This window comes from Planococcus citri, chromosome 2 (assembly GCF_950023065.1).
Source record: "Planococcus citri chromosome 2, ihPlaCitr1.1, whole genome shotgun sequence".
NCBI lineage: Eukaryota > Metazoa > Arthropoda > Insecta > Hemiptera > Pseudococcidae > Planococcus > Planococcus citri.
In genome coordinates, this window is record NC_088678.1 from 81,029,604 (window position 1) to 81,055,702 (window position 26,099).

Here is a 26,099-nt window from a genome sequence, read left to right on the forward strand (position 1 = left end):
TTTACTTCATTAACATTATGAACGATATTCAACGTTTAGTTCGTTGAACCGGTAAAAATCAGATCATGCATTGAAAGTTGTGATTTGAAAATTGAACAGAAGAATTGCCAAAATATTTCTGAATTAAATAATTAAATTTGGACAGTTCGCAAATTACATTTTGTACGTTGAATAAATTTTTTTTGATTTCTTTGAAATTTTTTCTTAATTAACACGAATTCTTGCAAGTAATTTTGGACTTGTTGACCACAAAAGTTTTAAAAAGTATTGAACCAAAAAGGTTGCACTTCACAAGACGTGAGCAAAACATGGCAAAATTAGACACAAAAAAATTACAAAAAAACAAAAACTTTTTCAAAATAAAATCAAAAATGTAAAAAAAGGACTTTATAAATTTTCAGCTAAAACCAAGATTTTGACAATTTTACAGAAAGGCAAGAGCTTCTTGGAAATTCTCGATAAAAACCAAGACTTTAGCAATTTCTGAACAAAAATCGAAACTTTTTGAGATTTTTGCAAAACAGCGACGATTTTCAACTAAATCATTTAAAACAGTTCGATCACTCATTAAATAATGAAAACACAACACAATCATCACGGAATCAACATCTGATTTATTATTCAATCAAAAACAATTAATTTTTTTTTTTGTAAATAAAAACCAAAATTCATCTCTTTTTTCGTAATTACATAATTCGATAATCGATACAACATCATAGACAGACTGAAAAAAGAGACTCAGATCACATTATTTTTCTTAGGTAAATTCAAAAACAAAATTTTCATCATGCCACGAGAAGTTTGAACAGTTAGAACAATTAAATAAATAAACTAAAACCGGAGATGAACGTCTGTCTACGATGAACATTGAAAAACGACACGATAGCTTCACTTCGATGTAAAATAACTGCATCAGCGATCGTTTCATTTCATTAAAAAAAAAACACAGGTTCATTATTATCATTACATCTTCGACAATTATTCACCAATCGTCGATAAAACTTCAAAATAACAATTTCCGCATACGTTACACGTTTATCTTTAACTCGAAATTTCACATTCGCAGCATCCTAGCATTTAATACATTAAATATTCTTACGTCGGCTCAGAGAGAAACAGATACAGAAGGAACAGAACAGAACAGCGAGAAGAACAGAAATAGAGAAAACAAAAAAAATATATGGGAAAAGAGAACAGCATAAATAATAAACCATATTAATTAAACAAGACTAAACAATAAATATATAAAATAAAAAAAAAATTAAAATACTAAAACGACGAGCATTACAGTTTTAATACCAGAGTAACAACTAAAAAAAAAAAATAATCCATTACTTGCTGCTGGATTTTAAAATATTCTTCGCGACGACGTAACGTATGCGTAAACTCAACTTGAAAAAGAATTAATCGAACGCCATTTTCTTCGAAAAACAAATTATTTATCCAAAAAAAAAAAATCGAAAGATAGATTACGAGGCTTGAATCATTTTTTAGAATTCGGCGTTCGTAAAAAACAAAAAAAAATTAGGTAGAATATCGACTGAACTGCCACAAAGGCGGTTAAAATTTCGAGGAAAGGATAGAGAAAAATGATATCTTCGAGTAATTCGACTAATTAATAAATAAATAAATGGAAAATTCTGTTTTAACGTTTCTTACATCGATATTCTACCAATGGGGAATAATTTCGTACCACTTTAAGTGAAATATCAAAGCCTCGTATGCCACAAAATTCTTAAAATAAAACCAAAGACAATCCTTTCCTCGGGAATATCTTCAACCATTCCAGAAACCAGTTCAATTATATCTAAATCTAAATCCTGAGAAAGACGATGAAAAAAAAAATAATCAGAAAGAAACAGGCATTAGCCAACAAAAATATCATCTATACTGACACAGTCACTACGTAAATTTTTGAGAAAAGAAATAAATAACTAAGCGGAGTGATTTCAAAACAAGTTCGTGTTAAATCGATAATAATTTTGAATCGTTAAAATCGAGGCCAAAATTTAGAAATAAAATCGATATACGTGTACGTCGATTAAATAAAAAAAATATTCATCTATCACTGAGAAGGGTACGTTTTTTTCCTCACAATAACCCCGGTCACTGAATCGAGACTTAACTCGTATCACATGGAAGCATCAACTTCGAAAATTGAAATTCATGCTTCCCAAAATATGTAAGAAAAAAAAGTAAAACAAAAAATTCAAAAGCGAGAAAGAATTTTAATACCGCTTTGAAATCGGGTCAATTTTCACCCCACCCCACCCCCTCCCCTGGAAATTTTCAACAACTCACACAATTGCAAAAAAAAATCGGACATCCCTCCCTTCCACCCGGCCACAAAACCCCCACTTCGTAGTACAGTCAACACTTTTATAATGGTAACCGAACACATAATTAAAAATTTGTGAAAAAGTACAAAACGATGGTTTTATGTACATACAATAAATAATAGAAAAAAAAAATCGATCTCTTTTTAAAACCACAGTAAGTAAAAAATTCTACAGCTCTTCGAACGAAAAAAAAAAAAAAAGAAAGAAAAAAACTTCTAACTCGTGTATCTTTGTCAAACACGAAGAGGTGAAAACGAGTTTTTCTCATTATCCGAAAACGTATCACAAATATTCGAACCAATGCACTTGGTAATTCTACACAAAAGCAAGATCAAAACACGTACGAATTATTTACAAATATCGAATTTTTCTTCAGTGCACATTCTCTAATTAATATTCGGATCGAGTAAAACAACGCGAAGAAAAACGCATTTCCACGTAACGACTAAGAAAATATGAAAAACGAGGACGCTCCTCCTCATTGTTGGTGCGAAAACGAATAAATTTTTCGTTAAAACTTCGGTATAAAAAATCCTCGTATCGTTTCCCGCGATGACAACGGAACGTACGATAAATCGTAATATTTACAAATTGTACAAATTTTTTAAAAGTTGAAAGGAAAAGAGAGAAAAAAAAACGAAAATATAACCAAGTACGACGACGACGAGAGACGACTACAACGGTAAACAACGAACAAAAACATAATTTTAGAGATCTTCGACAGTTAATATGTATATCCGGCGGATTGCGTAAAAGAAAGAGAAAAAATGAGGAAAAAACAAAAATCATCTGCGTACACGATTCAGCAACGATGCTAAATCGTTCAAATCACGCGATAACGACTCTAAGGTAAGTCGAGTAAAAATCGCGCGATAAAAAAAATTACCTATTATACAACGCCTATTTACAACACTGTACAAAAAAAAGAGAGGTATTTACAAACAGAAAAAGGAAAAAAAGAAACGATGGCATGAATATCAACTGAATTGCGAAGTTGGATTAAATTAAAATCATGCGCAGAACATTCGCGGAGATAAAATATGTAAAAGGAGAAAAATCAAGTAAATATTGCTTCAGACGGAACTTAAATAGAAAAATCGAGCTAGCGAGAGCGTTACGATAGCAGCACGATTATTTGTTGTTTTCGTTCCCATCTTCAATGTGATTTTCCAGCATCGAAGGTACGTAAAGGGCTGGATCGATGACCTGAAACAAGAATCACATTCGTAACATATAAAATCATCGGTTCGACGGAGCTAAATTCATTTTTATTTGCCATTTAGAGTCATCTCATACGGCGATTCAGACAGCTTTCCATTTTTTCAGGAGGATGAGGAGAGGGGGGAGCAGACTATTTCGCTGGACAGCTTTATGGCTGCCTTCTGCAATTTTGAGATATTATTTTTTCAACGCTGATTACGATTTTGACCAAAAAACTAATCCAAATGGTTTGTCAGCGATCTCGACAACTCATTTCTTTCTCAATTTACGGTTTCAAAAGCGAGCAGAATCGATATAAGATGACAATATGGGCATTCGATGCACAATAAGATGATGAACAATACCTTCGGAATTGGTTTTATCTCCGTTCCCAATTCTTGTTCTATTCTATGCAACGCGAATCTATCTTCGTAGGTGATTAAATTGATAGCAATACCTAAATGACCGAAACGCCCAGAACGACCAATTCGATGAAGATAAGTTTCGGCCATTTTAGGAAAATCGAAATTGATAACTACGTTTACAGCTTGTACGTCGATACCTCTGGTAAAAAGATCTGAAACGAGGGAAATACGACGATTAGATTAAAACCAAAAGAGACGAATTACGACTTTTGTAAACGTTAAACCGAACACAACTCACCGGAACATACAAGATTTCGGCAAAGACCTGCTCTGAAATCGTGAAAAACGCGATTTCTATGCGGTTGGGCCATCTTGGCGTGAATGTAATAACAACAGTATCCTAGTTCAGTAATTTTTTTCGCTAAAAGTTCTACTCTTTGAGTTGAATTACAAAAGATGATACTTTGCGTAATTTGTAACTGAAAAATACGAGTCGAATTAATACTTTGAAGCGATGACTGGAAGTATTCATGATGTAAGATCATCAAGTTGAAACGTACCTTAGAAAACAGGGTATTTAAACAATGCACTTTTTGTTTTTCTTGCACGAAAGCGTAATATTGTGTTACACCTTTCAACGTAAGTTCTTCCATTAAATTAAGTTCGAAAGGATCTTTCAAATATTTATCCTACAGAATCATAAGTAAAAGGTAAGTCGAAATAATAAACAATTAGTGAATTGAAACGCGTAAAAACTGAAATATTTACCATAAACATTTTGACAGTCAATGGGAAAGTAGCAGAATATAACAATATTTGCCTGTCTTTTGGTAATTTCTGAATAATTAGGTCTAGCATTCCTTTAAAATCTTGAGATAATAATTTATCAGCCTGCAAACGACGGTGAAATATTACTACAAACGTTCATGAAGGAAAAACACTCGAGAAAGGGGTAGAAACTAACTTCGTCTAAAACCAGTATCTTGCAAAGTTCCATCTTAGCGACGCCTTTGTCAACCAAATCCAAAATACGTCCGGGAGTAGCGATGATGACTTGAACTGGAAAAACAAAGTGAATTGAAAATAAACAACGAAAAGAATACGGAATTAGAGTACGTATTTGTCAGTTGAGGAACTTTTCATCGACAGTAAAACGATGAAGGGGAATCCCACTATCATCATGGAAAAAACAATAATGATACGAAATTCGAGTACATATATCTCAGATTAGGAACTTTTCATCGACAGTAAAACGATGAAGGGGAATCCCATTATCATCATGGAAAAAATAATGCTAATTCATAACTCGATCAATGAAAATATATACGTACCACGTTGATATATTCTTAAAATATCATCTCGTAAATTTGTTCCACCCGTAGTGACCATTATTTTAGCACCCAAATGCTTCGCTAACTCCATGCATATCTGACTAGTTTGTAAAGCTAATTCTCTAGTAGGTACGATAATGAGAGCTGTGAAAAAAACAGAAGAAAATATTAGCGAAGAAAGCTCATATATAAGGCGATGAATAATGAAATGAAATTGATCGTCACCTTGAATGGCATCTTTATTCGGGTCGATTTGTTCTAGAATAGGAATACAGTAGGCTCCAGTTTTACCGGTACCGTTTTTCGCCCTAGCGAGGATATCTTTACCGGAAAGAGCAACGGGTATACTAGCTTCTTGAATGGGACTCGGTTTTTCCCAACCTTTTTCGAATATTCCCATAAGTAATTCACGTTTAAGGCAAAATTCTTCGAAATCATTGCCTCTGGTTTCGGTTACATCCTATCAGCGAGCAAACACAAACACGAAAATAGTACACGAGTGCGTGTGACACATTTCAACACAGAGAGAACGAAAACTCGAAACTAGTGATGCGGATTACTTACGCTAGTTTTTACTCGATTATCGGGAGGTGGTAATTTCAACTTAGCTTTCCAATTAGCGTCTTCGATATTGTTTTCGACGTTGTTTTTAACCCTGCAGAAGGAAATGAGAATCGGAGATTAGATGCTAACACGTAACACGTCTTGAAAAACCAACAACAAAATGATAACGATAATACTTACAATTTGGTTGTTTTTGCGGCTAGATGAGGCTTCGCAGGAACCGAATGATTATTCGTCATGTGATTGAGCATTTTTAATTCTTTCATTCAGATATCTTGAACAAACTGATATCTCAACTATTCAATTTTTATCAAACGAATTGTCTTTTTAACGCGAGAACCGCGATATCAACAGTTTATACGTCTTTAAAGTCGTTAAAATGTTGCTTTGACTTTTAAACATAAAATCAAGTCCTGCAACAAAATATTAACACAAAAATTAGGAGGTATCACAACGGTATGAGAGAGTGTTATGAAACGAAAAATCGAACGACTCGAATATTTAGCACATGAAATCAAACACGCTTTCGGCCAATATTATTCGGAAAAATTTATTCAATATTACACGTTTTCGATTTCGAATTATACGATAAATAATTCGGTTTATAAATAAAAATGGCGACCGCCGAGTTACTTTTTAATGTAATGATAATACTGGGTCAAACACATTTCAAAACAATCGAGTCTCGATTTAACACACGTATTTTTACTTTTTTCAATTCACTTACGTATTAAATACTAATTGTATTCGAAGAAAATCTCTAGTTTAAAACAAGAACATTAACAAAAATCATAAATAGCACATAAAATCCTCTGACAATAGAAAACCAATTTTCACGAAATGGACGATGACGGCGATGGAAGATTCGTGACGTCGATTCCAGTGTTCGCACTTTCTTTTTTTTTTATGCTTCAATTTGGGTTACAAAGAAGAACGAAATTTCTCTGCGGATCCGCGACAATTTCACAGAATCACAGATGATAATTCGTTAAGTAGGCAAAAAAATTGAAAAGTTTGTTAGCGCTTTCTGGTGGAAATATAAGAAAGTAGGAAAAATCGGCGATGACGGTGATTGATAAGTTGCCTAACTTAAAAATTGAAAGGAAATTTTAAAAATTCATTTTGATTGAATTATTATTGAAATAAAATTAAAAAATATATGAAATATGAAATTTATTCATCTACGATCTACGAAAAGGGTGTCATCAAAATATTCATCATCAGTTCATCACACAAGGCTGCAAAAACTGAAAACTGATTAGGATGATTGAAAACTGGAAAAAGAAATGAAACGATGAACTGAATTAAATTAATAATTAAAATCAGAAATTAGAACTGAAAACTGATGTAAAATTGAAAGTCTTGAAACACATTCGTCTGCTTATTCAAGGCTGCAAAACTGAAATAATATTGTAACTGAAAACTAATGAAGTGATGATTGATGAAAGTTGAAAAGTTGAAACTGGAAAATGAAACGAAGAAAGAAGACAGAACCAAACTAAGACAGAACTAGAACTATAGAAAAATGAAATTGAAAACTGAAACTGAGATTTTTTCAGTTAGATTCCCCTTTGTTCATTTTTTGGCAGTTTTTTTAAGGCTAGTTTGGTTCAAATTCGTCCTGTTTTTGCTTACCAAAAACACCAAAGTCGTTCCTACAAAATTAAAATACAGCTATAAGACGTAATATGTATTAGATCATTTTTTTCATTCCAAATAAAGCCAAAAGGCTTTGAACATAAAGCAAATGGTTCAAATTATTAAAAGTTTTTTTCTCATTGAAAAATTGGAAATTCAGTTTTGATCTTTCGGTTGTTTTGAAAATTTCCTATTTTAATAAAACAAAACAGTTCTGAGCTCTTATTCCTCATCGAGTTGTGTTGTCACTTGTCGAACACTCGTTAATCGTGATCTCGTTTTCAATTTTTAAAATACGAAGAGTAAATATAACGTTTCATTCTGTGTATGTATTTTTTTCTAACAAAAAATGACATAACTGAAACTGAAAACTGAAAACGGAAGTAAAAAAATGAAAACTGAAGCTTTTACAGGAAGTACCTACCTATTTAAAAAACAAACTTGACTTTTTATTCTTGATGAAAAAAATTCGTTTCATTTTTCAGTTTTTGCATTTTTTATCAGTTTTAGTTTCATCTTTCAGTTTTGTCAGTACTCATATTTCAGTTTCAGTTTCATTTTTGCAGCCCTGCTCAGAAATGAAGCTTCAAAAAACAGAAAAAACTTCTAAATTAAAATTTTATATGATTTTTTTTGAAAAAATTTCTAAAATTTTGTCCTTTTTAATTTTTTTTTTTAAACTGAAATTTCGTATTTTTCTGTAACCGTTACCAGATAACAAATTTCCACCCCCCCCCCCTCTTTCAAAAAGATCAAAAACTAGCGGGTAAAATTTGAACGGTTTTTGAAAAATATTGTCATTTTTTTCATTATTTTCAAGAAAGTAAGCACATATTTTGTATTTTAATTGAAATTGTTACGTTCAAAACAAAAAATAATCACTGAAAACACACAAAAAAAAAAAATGAAAAATTTCATGTTTTCGCCTTTCGAGGTTCATTTTATTTATTAAAAAAAAATTCACATTATTGAAAATCACGATTTCCAATTTTGTTCACCATTTCATTTTCAGAAAATGTGTTTTTTATTGTTATCGTTTTCTCAACAATATTAAAAAGTTATAAGTAAAGAGTTTGGAATTAAATCGATGGGGGTTTTGTCGGAAAAAGCACCAACTTTTTGTAGCTTCCAATTTTGGATCACTTTAATTTTAGTTTCAGTTTGTAATTGTATAGTTCAATTACCTTTTACCTAAATCACTCTTTACTCGAAAAAAGTGAGAGAAGAATTCAGGAACGAAATGAAAAAAATTGAAAACTAAAAAACAACATTGCGAAATTATATTTTTAATTCTTCAGAATAAAATTATTATGGGAAAACTCAATTCAGTTTTTCAAAACTTAATTTGTTACAACAAACTAGGTAAGTGTAGGTAGGTACTTGAAAGTTGAAACACATTTCCGGAGTCATTAGATTTTCACATTTCGTTCTTAATTATACTTGAATTATCTCGAAAACAAAAGTACTTATAATATGTTAATTGATATGTAATTTATAGCATTATTCAAAAAACAATTCATCTTGATTGAATATAATGATTCACGCACATCATAAGTATGTATTTCTACCACTCAAATTATTTGTAAAGTTCATCCGTTAGTAGTTATTTTTAACGTATGTACGAACATTTTAAGTCACAAAATTCCTGTAACTCATGTAGAGCGTAATTAAATTTGTTATGCACTCGAATGTGCAAATTTTTACTATCGGATTGGAATTTTTTTCTTGAATAGAGTGGTTCTGCAGACCGCTGGGATTACCGCGTTGAAATAGCTGCGATGATTGGTCGACCAACCACGCCGTTTGTGCATTGGTAACCGCGCTTTATACTCCAATCCACAATCCACCAGTCTCAGTTTGGCGCATCACGTGGCGGAAGGTGGTCATTTCAAAGAGAAGTGTCGCGGCGCGAAGATATTTTCGTAATTTTCGCGAGTCGATTTACGCGAATACCTACCTGTATTTCAATTTTTCAACGTAACTCTCAACTTCGTTATCATTGCTGTAATTGTACTTTAGAAATAATTTTCGTCAATGAATAAAAATTCAGCTACATGATTCATCCGTGTAAATTCGAGACCACTTGAAGAAAAAAATTTCGTACTTGGGTAATTAAAATGGTTATTGTATTCGTATCCGGTATGATTTACTGTTAAAATATATCGCAAAATCTGCTCTCTCGTCGTAAAATGATGCAAATACTTTTCGAATTCGGTGTACGGTAATAGTGTGCTGAATACAGGTTTAAAATGCGCCTCGCGTTATGGACTGTGGGCTTAATTTTTCTGCAAATTGCCATCACCTTCGTCTATTCTTCGGATAAATACTTAAAAGTTACCAATTACGGAGACGAGTATCAAGATGATGTAGATCCTTGGGTATCCAATCAGCAGAATCTACGAGAAGAACACGAACACGAACAGGAACATGTGACCAGTAAAAAGCCTCGGTTTCAAAAATTGGATAATTTCATCAAACAAACCTTCGCTAGGTTTGATAATAATCACGTTGATAGAAGCGAACCCGAACCCGAACCCATCAGTACGGAAAAATCGCCACCTATTCGTCATAGGAAACGTCATAATAGACGATTGCATTCCGATTACTCGAAAAATGATTTGAAATCTTCCAAGGAACCAGACCCTTGGAGTAAGGATCCTGTACAAAATAAACCTGTAAGTTTTTTTTTTTTTTTTTTTTTAATTTTATAAGTTTAATTATGGAGATAAATGTGACGAATGATACTATTCCTATCTTATGAAGAAGGACTACTGAAGGCATTGGAATGAACGAGTAGGTAAATAATGTCACCAGTCTCTTTACGATTTCTGTGTAGGTATTATAACCCTCGAATAATAAATCCGATAGGATATCGAACCCTATATATTTTCATCTAAACCAATATACTCATCCTAAATTGCATAAGTCACGTAGACGTCTTCATCATCGTTTACTTTACCTACTCGTACCCATCATGATACATATTTCTCATGTTCCAAGCTTTTCGATAAAATAATTCGAGTTGTGTACATAATATCTCATTCGTCAGGTTTATGTGGATACAAAAAATAAATACTAACAGAGAGATAGTTTTGTTAGGTGAGGTGAGATATGAAATCCTAACAAAAATGATACCATTTCTCACAAATTGAGATGGATTCTGTTCCCTCGTTCAGATTCTCAACTTGAATTATTCATTAAATTAAAGAAAATCCTTTCAAAAAAAAAAAAAAAAAAAAAAAAGACAGATAGATAGACACCTAAAGATAAAATAACGCAAACTTTTGCTCCGAATTTTGACGTATTCGTTGAAGAAAAAATAAAGTGTAATGAAACACTTGGCTGAACACATTTCACCCAGATAAAAAGTCATATAACTCGTTCGTATGCGGTTATTTGTTTGTATTTTTGAATCGATTTGAATCACGATATACGTTTCCGCATTTTAATAAATAGTGGCGGAAAAGCCTACGGTTTTACAACTTTTTTTTTTTTTTTTTTTTTTTTTGAACTAAGTTTGACTTTTTGAGAAACTTTTAATGGCATAATTTCTTATCACTATTGGTCTGTAAAACTTATTTTTGGTATAAATTCGTCGAATAAACATGCCAAAAATATTTAGTCTTTTTGGCTGAATTTTCTTTCTAAACGAATAATATGTATCGAGACAGGAGGAATAGGAAAGCAAGAAGGGAGGAGATGTATAAAATCTATTCCAAAATTTTTTAAAGTTTGTTTTTAATCGACTTTAGTCCACTTTTATTGGTTCTAAAGATGATATTTTTAGCCAAATTCAAATTTACCATTTTTTTCAGGGGTTCTTATATGATGAAAATTTGAAATAAAATGAGATACCTACCTACTTCCTGTAAAATAAGCAAAATTTTTAATTTTTAGAACTAGGTTCTCATTTTCTTCAATGAATTATCTCTCTGATCTTATATGATGAAAATTTGAAATAAAATGAGATACCTACCTACTTCCTGTAAAATAAGCAAAATTTTTAATTTTTAGAACTAGGTTCTCATTTTCTTCAATGAATTATCTCTCTGAATACCTTCTGAGTATCTATTTAACTTACCCAGCAAATAATTGGACGTCTGACAATATAAAGAATGCTCTAATCTAACGTACCTTCGTGGATAAAAATTATCGTAAATAAATTTGCCAACTCGACGACTTTATTTTATGGGAAAATTTTACTAACCAGATTACTTACCTAATGTACCTCTATACCTATCGCATTCATCCGGCTGGACTTTTTGTTCACTGTGCATTTTTTCTTATAATTTACCTAATGCTACTTCGTTTTACTAAAGGTGTAGGTAGGTACCTAATAAACGACACGAACAATCCCATCATTTTTCCAGAGGTATTCGCTTATACTTCACTATTGCAGATAAAAATGAATCATCACGAGTTTCTTCGTACTTGGGTATATACCTAGCTTTATGTGTGTGTTCTTGGATAAAGTCATTCATTATTGCTGCTTATACCCAGAAAAAAAGTGTATCAATTTGAATATTTTATTTAGTTCTTAAAAAACATATTCCACGAATATATTTCTACTTTATTTGTACCTACTAGAATGTTGCATAACTAGATTTGAAAATGGGTATTGGAGAAATAAAAATTGAAACATGCTAACCCGACGTTTTTTTTTAGCCAAATTTTTATAAAAAATGATGGTTATTGCGGCTCAACCTCGCATAAAAAGGTCGGGGGTCAAAAATTTTGATAGTTCTCGACGTTTTGAGCTCAAACTAGACGATTCCCGGTGTGTCAGTTTTTATATATATTATACCTATTTATTTATTTATTATTTAGATATAAGTTTCAGCACAATCGAGATTTTTACATTTTATGACCTGGAACCTGCTCTAATTGATCAAATCAACTCAAACTTGGGGAATAGGGTTCTTTTAGGACCTTAAATTGACCCCCGCAGTTTGAAGGGCCAATGTTGAAAATTACAGAAAGGTCATTTTTTTGGAGGGGCATAATATGACCACAAACAGATGAAAATGGTCCAAAATCATACCATTGGTCAGTACTCCCATTGTGATCAACATATCCAAATTTCAGCTTCTTAGGTCATCCGCATCTCGTTTAAGGTGGGAAAAACCACATTTGACCCCAGTTTTTGACCACCTCGCCCCTAAAATTGATCTAGAAGGTTCAAATTTTCAGCATACAATGGGAAGATGCCCCATGAGTGATTATTGCCGGTTTCAATCTTCCAACCCTATTTGACCTCTCTCCCGGGTCAAAAGGTGGAATTTTGGTCTATCTTATGTGTTTTTCAATTTTTCAGACAGCCTACAGACTCCCCAAATTGACCTAGAGGGTCCAAATTCTCACAGTACAATGGGAGGATGTACCTGAAGTGCCTTTTGCATGTTTCAACCTTCCAACACCATTTTTACAGAAAGGTCATTTTTTTCAAGGGGCATAATATGATCCCAAATGAATGAAAAGGATCCAAAATCATACCACTGATCAGCACCCTCATTGTGATCAACATATCCAAATTTCAGCTTCCTAGGTCATCCTCACCCCGTTTAAGGTGGGAAAAACCACATTTGACCCCAGTTTTTGACCCCCTCATCCCCAAAATTGATCTAAAAGGTCCAAATTTTCAGCATACAATGGGAGGGTGCCCCATGAGTGATTATTGCAGGTTTCAACCTTCCAACTCTATTTGACCTCTCTCCAGGGTCAAAAGGTGGAATTTTGGTCTATCTTATGTGTTTTTCAATTTTTCAGACAGCCTACAGGCTCCCCAAATTGACCTAGAGGGTCCAAATTCTCACAGTACAATAGGAGGATGTACCTGAAGTGCCTTTTGCATGTTTCAACCTTCCAACCCCATTTTTACAGAAAGGTCATTTTTTTCAAGGGACATAATATGACCCCAAATGAATGAAAAGGATCCAAAATCATACCACTGATCAGCACCCTCATTTTGATCAACATATTATGCAAATTTCAGCTTCCTAGGTCATCCTCACCCCGTTTATGGTGGGGAAAACCACATTGGACCCCAATTTTCGACCCCCTCGCCCCTAAAACTGATCTAGAAGGTTCAAATTTTCAGCATAAAATGGGAAGATGCCCCATGAGTGATTATTGCCGGTTTCAATCTTCCAACCCTATTTGACCTCTCTCCCGGGTCAAAAGGTGAAATTTTGGTCTATCTTATGTGTTTTTCAATTTTTCAGACAGCCTACAGGCTCCCCAAATTGACCTAGAGGGTCCAAATTCTCACAGTACAATAGGAGGATGTACCTGAAGTGCCTTTTGCATGTTTCAACCTTCCAACCCCATTTTTACAGAAAGGTCATTTTTTTCAAGGGACATAATATGACCCCAAATGAATGAAAAGGATCCAAAATCATACCACTGATCAGCACCCTCATTTTGATCAACATATTATGCAAATTTCAGCTTCCTAGGTCATCCTCACCCCGTTTATGGTGGGGAAAACCACATTGGACCCCAATTTTCGACCCCCTCGCCCCTAAAATTGATCTAGAAGGTTCAAATTTTCAGCATAAAATGGGAAGATGCCCCATGAGTGATTATTGCCGGTTTCAATCTTCCAACCCTATTTGACCTCTCTCCCGGGTCAAAAGGTGAAATTTTGGTCTATCTTATGTGTTTTTCAATTTTTCAGACAGCCTACAGACTCCCCAAATTGACCTAGAGGGTACAAATTCTCACAGTACAATGGGAGGATGTACCTGAAGTGCCTTTTGCATGTCTCAACCTTCCAACACCATTTTTACAGAAATGTCATTTTTTTCAAGGGGCATAATATGACCCCAAATGAATGAAAAGGATCCAAAATCATACCACTGATCAGCACCCTCATTGTGATCAACATATCCAAATTTCAGCTTCCTAGGTCATCCTCACCCCGTTTAAGGTGGGAAAAACCACATTTGACCCCAGTGTTTGACCCCCTCATCCCCAAAATTGATCTAAAAGGTCCAAATTTTCAGCATACAATGGGAGGGTGCCCCATGAGTGATTATTGCAGGTTTCAACCTTCCAATCCTATCTGACCTCTCTCTAGGGTCAAAAAAGTGGATTTTTTTTGCCAATCTATGTGTTTTTCAATTTTTTAGACAGCCTACAGCCTCCCCAAATTGACCTAGAGGGTCCAAATTTTCACAGTACATTGGGAGGACGTATCCGAAGTGCCTTTTGCATGTTTCAACCTTCCAATCTCATTTTTACAGAAAGGTCATTTTTTTCAAGGGGCATAATATGACCCCAAATGAATGAAAAGGATCCAAAATCATACCACTGATCAGCACCCTCATTGTGATCAACATATCCAAATTTCAGCTTCCTAGGTCATCCCCACCCCGTTTAAGGTGGGAAAACCCACATTTGACCCCAATTTTCGACCCCCTCGCCCCTAAAATTGATCTAGAAGGTCCAAATTTCCAGCATAATATGGGAGGGTGCCCCATGGGTGATTATTGCCGGTTTCAATCTTCCAACTCTATTTGACCTCTCTCCAGGGTCAAAAGGTGGAATTTTGGTCTATCAGAGTCTATCTTATGTGTTTTTCAATTTTTTGGACAGCCTACAGCCTCCCCAAATTGACCTAGAGGGTCCAAATTCTCACAGTACAATGGGAGGATGTACCTGAAGAGCCTTTTGCATGTTTCAACCTTCCAACCCCATTTTTACAGAAAGGTCATTTTTTTCAAGGGGCATAATATGACCCCAAATGAATGAAAAGGGTCCAAAATCATACCACTGATCAGCACCTTCATTGTGATCAACATATCCAAATTTCAGCTTCCTAGGTCATCCCCACCCTGTTTAAGGTGGGAAAAAACACATTTGATCCCAATTTTCGACCCCCTCGCCCCTAAAATTGATCTAGAAGGTTCAAATTTTCAGCATACAATGGGAGGGTGCCCCATGAGTGATTATTGCCGGTTTCAATCTTCCAACTCTATTTGAACTCTCTCCAGGGTCAAAAGGTGGAATTTCGGTCTATCTTATGTGTTTTTCAATTTTTCAGACAGCCTACAGCCTCTCCAAATTGACCTAGAGGGTCCAAATTCTCACAGTACAATGGGAGGATGTATCTGAAGAGCCTTTTGCATGTTTCAACCTTCCAACCCCATTTTTACAGAAAGGTCATTTTTTTCAAGGGGCATAATATGACCCCAAATGAATGAAAAGGGTCCAAAATCATACCACTGATCAGCACCCTCATTGTGATCAACATATCCAAATTTCAGCTTCCTAGGTCATCCTCACCCCGTTTAAGGTGGGGAAAACCACATTGGACCCCAATTTTCGACCCCCTCGCCCCTAAAATTGATCTAGAAGGTTCAAATTTTCAGCATACAATGGGAAGATGCCCCATGAGTGATTATTGCCAGTTTCAATCTTCCAACCCTATTTGACCTCTCTCCCGGGTCAAAAGGTGGAATTTTGGTCTATCTTATGTGTTTTTCAATTTTTCAGACAGCCTACAGACTCCCCAAATTGACCTAGAGGGTCCAAATTCTCACAGTACAATGGGAGGATGTACCTGAAGTGCCTTTTGCATGTTTCAACCTTCCAACACCATTTTTACAGAAAGGTCATTTTTTTCAAGGGGCATAATATGATCCCAAATGAATGAAAAGGATCCAAAATCATACCACTGATCAGCACCCTCATTGTGATCAACATATCCAAATTTCAGCTTCCTAGGTCATCCTCACCCCGTTTAAGGTGGGAAAAACCACATTTGACCCCAGTTTTTGACCCCCTCATCCCCAAAATTGATCTAAAAGGTCCAAATTTTCAGCATACAATGGGAGGGTGCCCCATGAGTGATTATTGCAGGTTTCAACCTTCCAACCCTATTTGACCTCTCTCTAGGGTCAAAAAAGTGGATTTTTTTGCTAAGTTACGTGTTTTTCAATTTTTTAGACAGCCTGTAGCCCCTCCAAATTCACCTAGAGGGTCCAAATTTTCACAGTACATTGGGAGGATGTATCCTAAGTGCCTTTTTCTGGTTTCAACCTTCCAACCTTATTTGACCTCTCTCCAGGGTCAAAAGAGTGGATTTTTTTGCTATTTTACGCATTTTCCAATTTTTCAGACAGCCTGTAGCCTCTCCAAATTGACCTAGAGGGTTCAAATTTTCACAGTACAATGGGAGGATGTACCCGAAGGCCCTTTTGCCGGTTTCAACCTTCCAACCCCATTTGACCTGTTTCAGGGTCAAGACAGGTTTGTTACCATACTTTTTGCAGGAGGAAGAAGAAAGTTGGGTGAAGCCCGAGGGGGGTGCAGGGGGGACGGAGTCCTCTTACGAATACAAGAAGGAAACCGCGGAAAGAGAAAGTTGGGTAAAGCCCAAGGGGGGGTTCAGGGGGGACAAAGTCCACCCCAAATGCAGGCGAAGCCCAGGAGCGAAGCGAGGGTGCGAGTAGTTCAAGAGCCCTCAATATTTCTGGCCCAAAAATTTGGCTCTTACGTAGCGGCAGACTGCTACTTTTTTTTTTTAGGGACCCCAATTCAATCTCAAAAGTTCAAATAACGTGAGTTCAGAATCCTTTTTTCCAAAAATCGAAAAGGCTTTGGTGATTCAAATTGAATCAATTCCTGCAATTTTATTTTGAAGTTTCCTTGCGGGTTTTCGAAGTCATTCAAAAAAATAAAATAAAATTTGGTATTTTGAAGCATCAAATTTTCCCCCCATAAATTTCGATCAAACTGAAATCACATCAGAGTAATTTAATCATTTATAATCCAAAATCAAAAACCTTACCCATCAGTAAAAGAACTTTATGAACACACTGTTAACATCTTCAGATCAACTAGCAACTACCTATCGAAGTAAAAAAGAAGAATAGCCGTATTACCCCGTTATTAAGTAGTTAAAGGCGAATTTTCGAATCGAAATTTGTAAATCGATAATCTCCATTCTCCGTTACGTACCTATAGCTTTTCGTGACGTACCCATGTCTTTTATTTTTATATTTCTTCTAAACCATTAAACTGGTTTCTCTCTAGCACATGTACGTACGTACCTATCGTTACAGCTATAGCATTAATGAAAGCGACTAAAATATGGCGATAATAAATCTTCGATCAAGTTCGCAACATTGTTAATTGCATGTAAAATGCATTAAAAATATGTTAAACGTACCTATAGTCTGCCGATACTTTACTGTATAGTCTAGTTGAACGATACCCCCGCGTACCTCTATCTTTGTAACTGGTTTGATAAAAATAGGATTGAACGTCGGTCGTCGCGTCGGGTTTCAATATTCAGATTATTTACCTAGAAATTTACATTTTTGTTAACACGATTAATTAATTCTTTCGCGAAATTTCAGTCTACAAATTGTAATAATGGTGCAAAATTTATGAACATGGTGTGATTTGGGTACTGAATTAAAATCCCCCCCCCACTTTGAATTCATTACAGTTCGCAAGATACTTTCCGCCGAACATTCATAACTTTATCGTCCTGTAGGCCTAATATTAATATTTTTGCCAACTCATTTAATTTTCGTTTTAATTAATTGATGTATAACCCTACAATAGATAAGTTTTTATGTACATTTAACTTCAATTACATAATTTTTGGAACTCATCTAACATATTATATACAGTAACAAATGGTTAAAGTGGTACCTAAAAATATTTAAAAAATTTCAAACACCATGAGAAAAAAAAAGTTGGTTCAATAGCATACAAAGTTTTGCAACAGACGCGTCGAAAAGTCATTAACTTTAATCGTACTCGTACTCGTACATATTCAACACTCGTAATTTTAAATTGATGAAATTGACAACATCTTGTCTTGTCTATCGAGTCAATTCAGTATACACAACTGAGCATTATAGCCTACAAAATATACATATATTTGTCGTCAAATTAAACGACAATATGACTGTGACAAAAAGAAATTTCATGCTTTATGGCGTTCAGCCAACGATTATAAGTATCCACTTTGCGAGAAAAAAATTGCAGAATTTTTTACGAATGTTTCTCTATAGTATATTATGTTTATGTATTAATTACTCGTAAATGGTTTCTAGTTCAAGACTTGTGTGAACTTCAACAAAATATCAACCACGTTATATGTATGTACTTACATCACATTTTCGTCTAAAAGTTTATTTCATTTAAAAATACTACCCAGACAAATTAACCAGTAAGTGTAATTTTAAGAAGCGTAGACGCCGGTTTATTATTAGAAGCATTTTTTTTTTTTTACTATTATTCTGCATATTAAACCAACTGTCGAGTGTGAAAATATTTTTAATGGGTTAAAAATGTTGCACGATTATCACATCAAAAAAGTTTCAGTCACATGATTGTCTGTGTTTGGCTGAAGTTGGGATGTGACATAACGTAGGACGTAATTAATTAGTAAATCGTATTTAATCAAAAGTAATGCAAATTTTTAATAAAAATACATCTTACCTACCTCAGCTTTTTGATGTTTTTTTTTTTTTTTTTTTTTTTAATTTTCAAAATATTAAATAGGTATTTTGAAAATCTCAATTATTGATTTTGGTTTTGAGAAAACTTGAATAAATCTTCTCCACTCCTAATAAGCACTCTAACCTTGAAATATTCAACTGTTTTGACATCGAATTAATCACAATATTTTGAACTGTGATTTAAAAACATTTTCAATTCTCAACTTGGGCATCTCTCATCCCTTCCCTTTCTCTTTAGGAGAAGATTTTTGGATGATTCGATGCTCGATTTTTATTGAGAAGGTAACTTAACATATTTTCAGTCTTCAGATATTCAAGTTCAAAATTTTCTAAAATACTGACTTTCAAGCTCTGGAGCTGGTAGTTCCCAAAAAATCTCGCTTTTTGGACAAAGATTGCAAAAAAATACTCAAGTCTTCATTGTTCTCCATATAGATTTTACCCAACAATCTCTTCTTTTGCCAGAAATTGTCAAAAAAAAAGTATTTTTTGCCTACAATTCTCAAAAAAAATTTGCTTATTACATACAGTAAAAGCTCGTTATAACGCTCTTCAAGGGACCGGAGAAAAAGAGCGTTATAAGCCGAAGCGCGTTATAACCGAAAGTCTCATTTTAACGCTGATTAGCGTTATACCGCGAATTCTCGTTTTAAAGCGAAAAAAACGTTATAAAGGAAGTGGAAACGAGAACTTTATTTTGAATTTGAACAACTGTTCCAGGTGGAAACAAAAAAATCAGAAATTTTACTTTGATTTTGAGGTCTGCTATAATAATATAAATTATTTTTTGGCCAAATTTTGCCATAAAAGTTTTTTTTTTTTGCTTTTTTAAAAATCAAAACTACAAAAATTACAAAAAAAACTGTTGTTGCGGCCAAAATTTTCAGAAAGTGATAATTTTTCACACATCAGTAAGCTTTTTTTTGCAAAAAATTGGGTTTTTGTTGCTAAAATTATGAAAAAAATGTGATTTTTCCTGAATTTTAGAGCGTTAAAACGCGATTTATAATCACTCATGAGCGTTATATCGCGATTAATTTTACATTGGTTTAAATGGGGATGTCAAGGGACCGGAAGGAATCAGCGTTATAACGAAATCAGCGTTATATCCGAAAGCGTTATAACGAGCTTTTACTGTACTAAATTTTCAGTTTTGCTATTTGCCAGAAAATAACAAAAAATTTGCCATTTTTTTGCAAAAAAATTCAAAATTTTTGATTTTTTTTCTTCAAAAACTGTCCAAAAAATCCATTATTCTGCAAAAAAATCTACAAAAGTTTTACACTTTTTTTTACCAAAAACCCAAAAGAAAGCTTCGCTTTTTCCATAAAAATTGCGAATAATCGTCATTTTTTGCCAAAGTTAACTAAAATTCTAGTTTTTTAGAAAAATTGCAAAATCCTACTTTTTAAGCAGTTGTCAAAAATTACCAACGTTTTTCAAGATTGCAAAAAATTCTCTTTTTGAAAAATATTCCTCGCCTTTTTAAAAAGAGTTCAATTTTTGTCTCCATAAGGATTACTTTTTGCTAAATTGTCAAAATCCTTGTTTTTTGACAAAAATTCTCACTTTATTTTAACAAATTTTTTAAAGATTTTCATCTTTTTTCAAAAATTACCCAAAATTCACATTTTTTTGGCAGAAATACCCGAAAAAGGGGTATTTTTTTTTGCCAACAGGTAATCCAAAAAGTTCTGCTTTTGATAAAATTAGCCAAATCTTCTTTTGTTCCAAAAATTTTTGCAATTGCTGGATATTCTATATTTTTTTTTGCAGAAAATTTCAAAAATTGTCCAAAAGACTTGATTTTTTCCAGAAATAAAATTGCCAAAAGGCTCATTTCTTGTGCTAAAATTGTCAAGGTCTCACTTTTTGCCAAAAATTGCAAGAATTCTTGCTTTTTTTAATCAAAAAGTTGCCAAATAATTCAACTTCTTGTTTCAATTTGTATCTAATATTTTTTTGATGATTTTTTTTTTCATGCAGTAGGTACAATATTCTGCTTTTGTTTCATCACTTTTTTGGTTACTTTTCCAAGCTCTTTTGGTTAGATAGGATACAAAGATTTAGATTTTTTGGTAGATACTTAATTTGATTTTTTTTGCTACTTTTGACAGAGGGCAGATTGGCCCCACTGCCGAAGGTAGTGCTGATGTAACATATCCCTTATAGTAATGTAGGTAACGTGTACAGGGTGGACAGAAATATCGGGTACCCCTAAGAAAGTTTTTCATTAAAAATATAGGTTGGCAACGTGAAATAGATGCATATGATTGGTGAAATGTTATCTCTCCAGTCTAACAACCAATCATGTGCTACCATTATTATCATTCACTGTGACCAACCGAAGTATTTTAGCAGAAAACTTTTTTAGGGGTACCCGATATTTCTGTCCACCCTGTATAAATATCTTAAAAGAAGTAGGCTAAGTACACTATGTACTCGCGCATACAAGGCGGCACCCTTCTCAAAGAGAAAGGGTTTGCGAGCCGCTAGGAAAGGGCTCGCGAGCCGTTGACAGTTATGACTCGAGATAGGGATTCTTGGTGACATTTATAGCTCGAGATAGGAATTTTGGGCATAAATTAACAAAATCACATAAATTTGAACGCTATTGGTACCCCACTGATAGGGGTGGAGACTTGACCATCTCAAGTCTCTTTATAATACCGATCTTCGCGCCAAAATCTTCAGTAATAACTGGCACTTCTTACTCAATGAAGCAGAAACGTTTTGTCTCTTGTCTCGGTGATTCGCGGTCGTCAGTTCTTTAGCAGGACATTGATAAAATTTATGCCATGGGAGCGCCTCATACGAGGAGACCATGGCAAAGTTCTTTTGTTTTCTGCATCTCATTTGATGGTAAATAACCTGGGCACAACGGTGAGATTAATAATTGTGCATGTGTACGATTAATAATTAGTGTACCTTTTTGATATCTTGGGATGTATCCGGACATCACAAAGGTCCAAGATAGGCAAAGAATAATTAAAATGCACCTCTTTTAGTTAAGTTCCATCGAACGCCTTAGTATTGGGTTGGCACCAGAAAGAGATGGAAAACGCGTACAGTTTGTCGTAAGTGGTGAGATACACTTATTTGTTTAGTTTAAGTTTAATACTATACCTATACCTTTCGCATGGATTTCGAGCAAGGTGTTGTAATCCAAGAAGATTAATATTTATGTTGTTTTCTCGTGTAAATATTACCAAAAGCTACTTATTTTCGCATATCCTATTCTTCACAGGCGTTTAGGGTAAAATCTCAAGTTAGATTATTTATTGTTTCGATTTTTATGATCTAAGCTAACACACATATGGCGAGATCATCTCAAACTAAATTCATTTGTTTCATACTTTCTACTAAAATTAGAGAATATTACGTATGTCGATGAATTTGTGTGTAAAATGTAAATATACCTTGTAAATAGAGCAGAGTTTTATTTATTAGGTATTCTTTTTAAATGATGTATAGGGCAGAATAGTCAAACTACACCCTTCTGAGCGATCTAGATATTGGCAAATATTCCCTGCTTAAGGAATATTTCTAAATCTCCCCCCAATGGTATTAATTCAAATCCTATACTACCTATCGTAGGGAGGCTTTTCCCCCCTATTACATTATTACAAAAAAATACCATTTTTTTCGCAACAAAAAAGCAAGATTTTTTGGAAATGACTGAAAAATTTTTCCGACTATTTTGGTAAAAAACAAGATTTTTGAAAATTTTTGATGAAAAGGACCAGTTACTTATTCTGATAAGGTAATTCTGACCAAAAACAGATTTTTTATGACAATTTTGGTGAAAAGTACCGATTTTTTTGCAAGTTTGACCAAAAAGTAACTTTTTGACAACTTTGACCAAGAAATAGGATATTTTACAATTTTCACAAAACATGGAGCTTTTTACAGTTTTTATGAGAATAATAAAATTTTTTGCAATTTTGAAAAAAAAAACGAAACTTGTTTTGGAGATTTTGATTTATTTTAAAACAAAGTCGTTTTGTCCATTTTGACTTGAAATGGGAGCCCAGCCTTCTTTATAATGTAAAAAGAGTAAGATTTTTTTGTAATTTGATTTCATTTGCTAATTTTGCAGAAGAATCAGTTTTTTGCGACAAAAAAAGCAAGACTTTCTGAAAATTTTGACTAAAAACATTTTATTGGACATTCGAAAAATGTCAATTGAGGAGTTTTCCGGTAAGGAAAACATATGGAGAGGATGTGGGAGGAATGTTCAAGAACCCTGGTGTCCCTGGTGGGCATGCTGCGATTATTTTGCTCCAAAAATAATGCAAAATGAGTACCATTCTTCCATTCGTAAATTCATTTTATGGAAAAATCTTATTCAATGAATCAGTTTAAAAAATCCTGTCAGAACTTGTCCTTCGTCATTGAAATTCATTCAGTATTTTCGTCGCAGGTATACATTTATACCTACTCGTAATATGCAACTCTAAAAATAAATTTATATTACGAAGAAAAACCAACGTCAACAGTGCCAAAAAATTTATTACTTACCTTATATTTTTGTTTTAAAAACCAGTTCAGTGCTTCTCAAACAGCAGCTGCGAAGCTGATCGCGTGCGAAATGAAAGTACACTGTCGAGGTTGCAACGTTGAAATCAAATTTATCATTTTCTTTCCTATAAGCCTATATGTAGTTAAGTATTTTTTGTGCTCAGCCAACAAGAAAGAAATGTAAAGAGCTATTTATAAGATATCTATATCTTATTAAACCGCTTCTAGTGTATAATAAAATACGCCTTACGTTTAGTCTCAAAGTCAGCAAATCGCGAAAATATTTCATCATGTACCATGCAGTACCTATACTATAAGGAACAGTAGTAGGTAACTTAAAACCTTATTTCTATTAATAGACGAATGCAGTACCTTCGTTTATGCCTACTTTCGCATTTACAGAGTATAAGTACGAGTACATAAGTGGTTTTCTTATACTCGAACTCGATACATTCGGAAACATAAATCGCCGCCGTTATATTGTTGGAAATGATTTTTTAAAATCTTCCTCGAAGGTTTAAAATTTTTTCGTCTCATTTGAATCATGTAGAAGGAGACGAAGATGGTACAACGAGAATGAAGCTACCGGTTTTTTTAAATACCTATACCTACGTTAGAAGGTCGTTAAATTGAATTCTCCTCTTACTCATATGCTTCAAAGCGTTCTGGGTAGGTAACTAGTAATTAGCGAGTACTTCTGCTAATAATTAATACACGTAAGCAAAAATTCTACATTCAGACTGCATACTGCATTAGCTACTAAAGACACAGACGTTAAATTATAATAATTTGTACGTCTAGCTGGAATATTGAACTGATCCATGAGGAAAAGCAACCGGAAGATTTTGTTTACTTTTCGTAAATTAATTTCCGATTACTAATGATTTTATAATAAAAATCGAATAAAGATCTTTTTTCGTCTGTCCAGTTCTGATTTTTATGGCAGAAATTTCTCCTCGTTATCAGAATACTTTTTCATCGCCATATTTTTGACACAGGGTGTTGAATGAGATGAAATTCTGGGTCCGTAAAAAAATGAAATTTCGACGAAACCCTTCTCCATCCTTCATCCGGTTTAAATTTAGGCACATCGCGAAGGACTTCCGAGTAATTAAACGTTGTGTTTAAGTATATAGCTGAGGCGATGAGGTATTTTCCTGGGCGACTAAATATACAAAAATTTAAAGCATGACTCATTCCAGATCCATTCATAGAATCACGTCTGTCTGATACACGTCTTTCATTGGTTAGAAGTACATATGTATGTAAATGTATAGGTATAGTGTACATTTCGAAGCATCGTGCTGTTTATTAATGATGTGCTAAGTATGTTCACCCAGTGAAGCGTTCGTATTCGCGACGTCAATTCGCAAAAAAAAAAAATAGCCGATATGTATTTATTGGATATTGTTCAAAAGAATATAATTCACGAATACGAATGATGATATGAAAAATTGTTATTTTTTTTCTGCACACTACACGTTAAAACTGGAATTAATTGGACTTGTGGTTCAGGGACGTTGGTTAATGAATTTTTAAAAATTCACTCCGCATGGTACCCGCGTACTTTGTAACGAACAGTCGAACACCTAATTGTTTATACCTACATAAATGATACTCTTTAATATGAGATTAATCGTTGCCAATATTTCGCATACTTACATACTTGATTTCATTTATATCGAACTGATACGGGGTTTTATTTTCACAAACCATATCTCTTCTCGCAAAAAATAAGCTCGAAGCGACGCGGATGATTTTTCATTATTTATTTTATATCCACCCAGAAACGGGAAATTGATTGACAGCTCTACGATTATAGGTAGATGCTTTTTAATACTTATATAGGAACTGATTGCTCGAGGGGTGATGTACATCGGTATACTTATAACTAGGTACCTATGAGATATAGAAATCAACCGCAATTGCCCAATAGGTACCTCACGATCACTTCCGTGTAGTGTTAAAGGTCGAATTGACCTTTGAAGAATGTCGTGAAATTGACTGAGCGTTGAGTACCTATATAGATTTCCAATGATGGGCTAATATGAGGGTAACAAACGTTTTGGAACATGGTTTTGTATGAACAAAACAGTAAGTTTTCATTTCTAAAGGATTGTGAGTAGATTTAATCTAAGAGTTGATTGGTCCAGGTTTTTGAGACCTTTTTTTCAAAATTGGGGTTTGGAGGGTCACTGAGGGGTCGTACGTGAAAATTAAGTGAATTTTCGAAATCAGCACCCTCGAAAACATAACAAACGATATGTCACAAGCCAGTTTCAATTTTTTGCATTTTGACCAGATCCCCCCCCCCCCAATGGGACTTTTGAAGATCAGTGTTTTCTTTATTTTTGAATAAGTATTTTTATTTTTATTTTACGGTTTAGGTCTCTCCAACAGCTAAAATCGACTATTTCAGTCCAAAAACTGGATGGGAGGTTGTAAGTTGTGCACCCATTTTTTTTTTTAATTTTAAAACTTCGTCTACTTATTCCAGAATTTGTGATCTATAATCTGAGACAAAAAGCCGCGCCAGAGAAAGGGGGAGGGGGTTCCCTGAAAATTCTGAGACATTTTCAAACAATTTTCAAGCCCATCTAACTTAATGTGGGTCCCAAATGCCCCCGTGGGCTTAATCTCCACAGATTATTTATTTCAATT

The 26,099-nt window shown here is 34.0% G+C and overlaps 2 protein-coding genes across 6 annotated transcripts in view; one reads left to right on the plus strand and one right to left on the minus strand.

The window, feature by feature from the left end:
* Positions 1-594: 594 nt before the first annotated feature.
* On the minus strand, positions 595-6,682 carry me31B (ATP-dependent RNA helicase me31b). Of its 2 annotated transcripts, XM_065353448.1 has the most exons (11): positions 6,527-6,682; positions 5,980-6,212; positions 5,800-5,890; positions 5,461-5,695; positions 5,236-5,379; positions 4,869-4,963; positions 4,673-4,795; positions 4,465-4,593; positions 4,203-4,383; positions 3,905-4,116; positions 595-3,545 (listed from the first exon to the last, which is right to left on the minus strand). In XM_065353448.1, exons 2-11 carry the CDS (start codon positions 6,063-6,065, stop codon positions 3,471-3,473), a joined length of 1,371 nt encoding a protein of 456 aa, XP_065209520.1. In that variant the 5' UTR covers positions 6,066-6,212; positions 6,527-6,682; the 3' UTR covers positions 595-3,470. The 2 variants fall into 2 exon arrangements, with proteins under 2 accessions (XP_065209520.1, XP_065209521.1); XM_065353449.1 differs by having other exon boundaries at positions 5,980-6,678.
* A 2,590-nt stretch (positions 6,683-9,272) lies between these two features.
* LOC135837995 (uncharacterized) overlaps positions 9,273-26,099 on the plus strand; it is an 84,071-nt gene continuing 67,244 nt past the window's right edge. For all 4 annotated transcript variants that reach the window (XM_065353467.1, XM_065353468.1, XM_065353469.1 and 1 more), the window contains exon 1: positions 9,273-10,112. In XM_065353467.1, the coding sequence (XP_065209539.1) occupies positions 9,687-10,112 (426 nt within the window). In that variant the 5' untranslated portion in view covers positions 9,273-9,686. The remainder of the gene's footprint in view (positions 10,113-26,099) is intronic.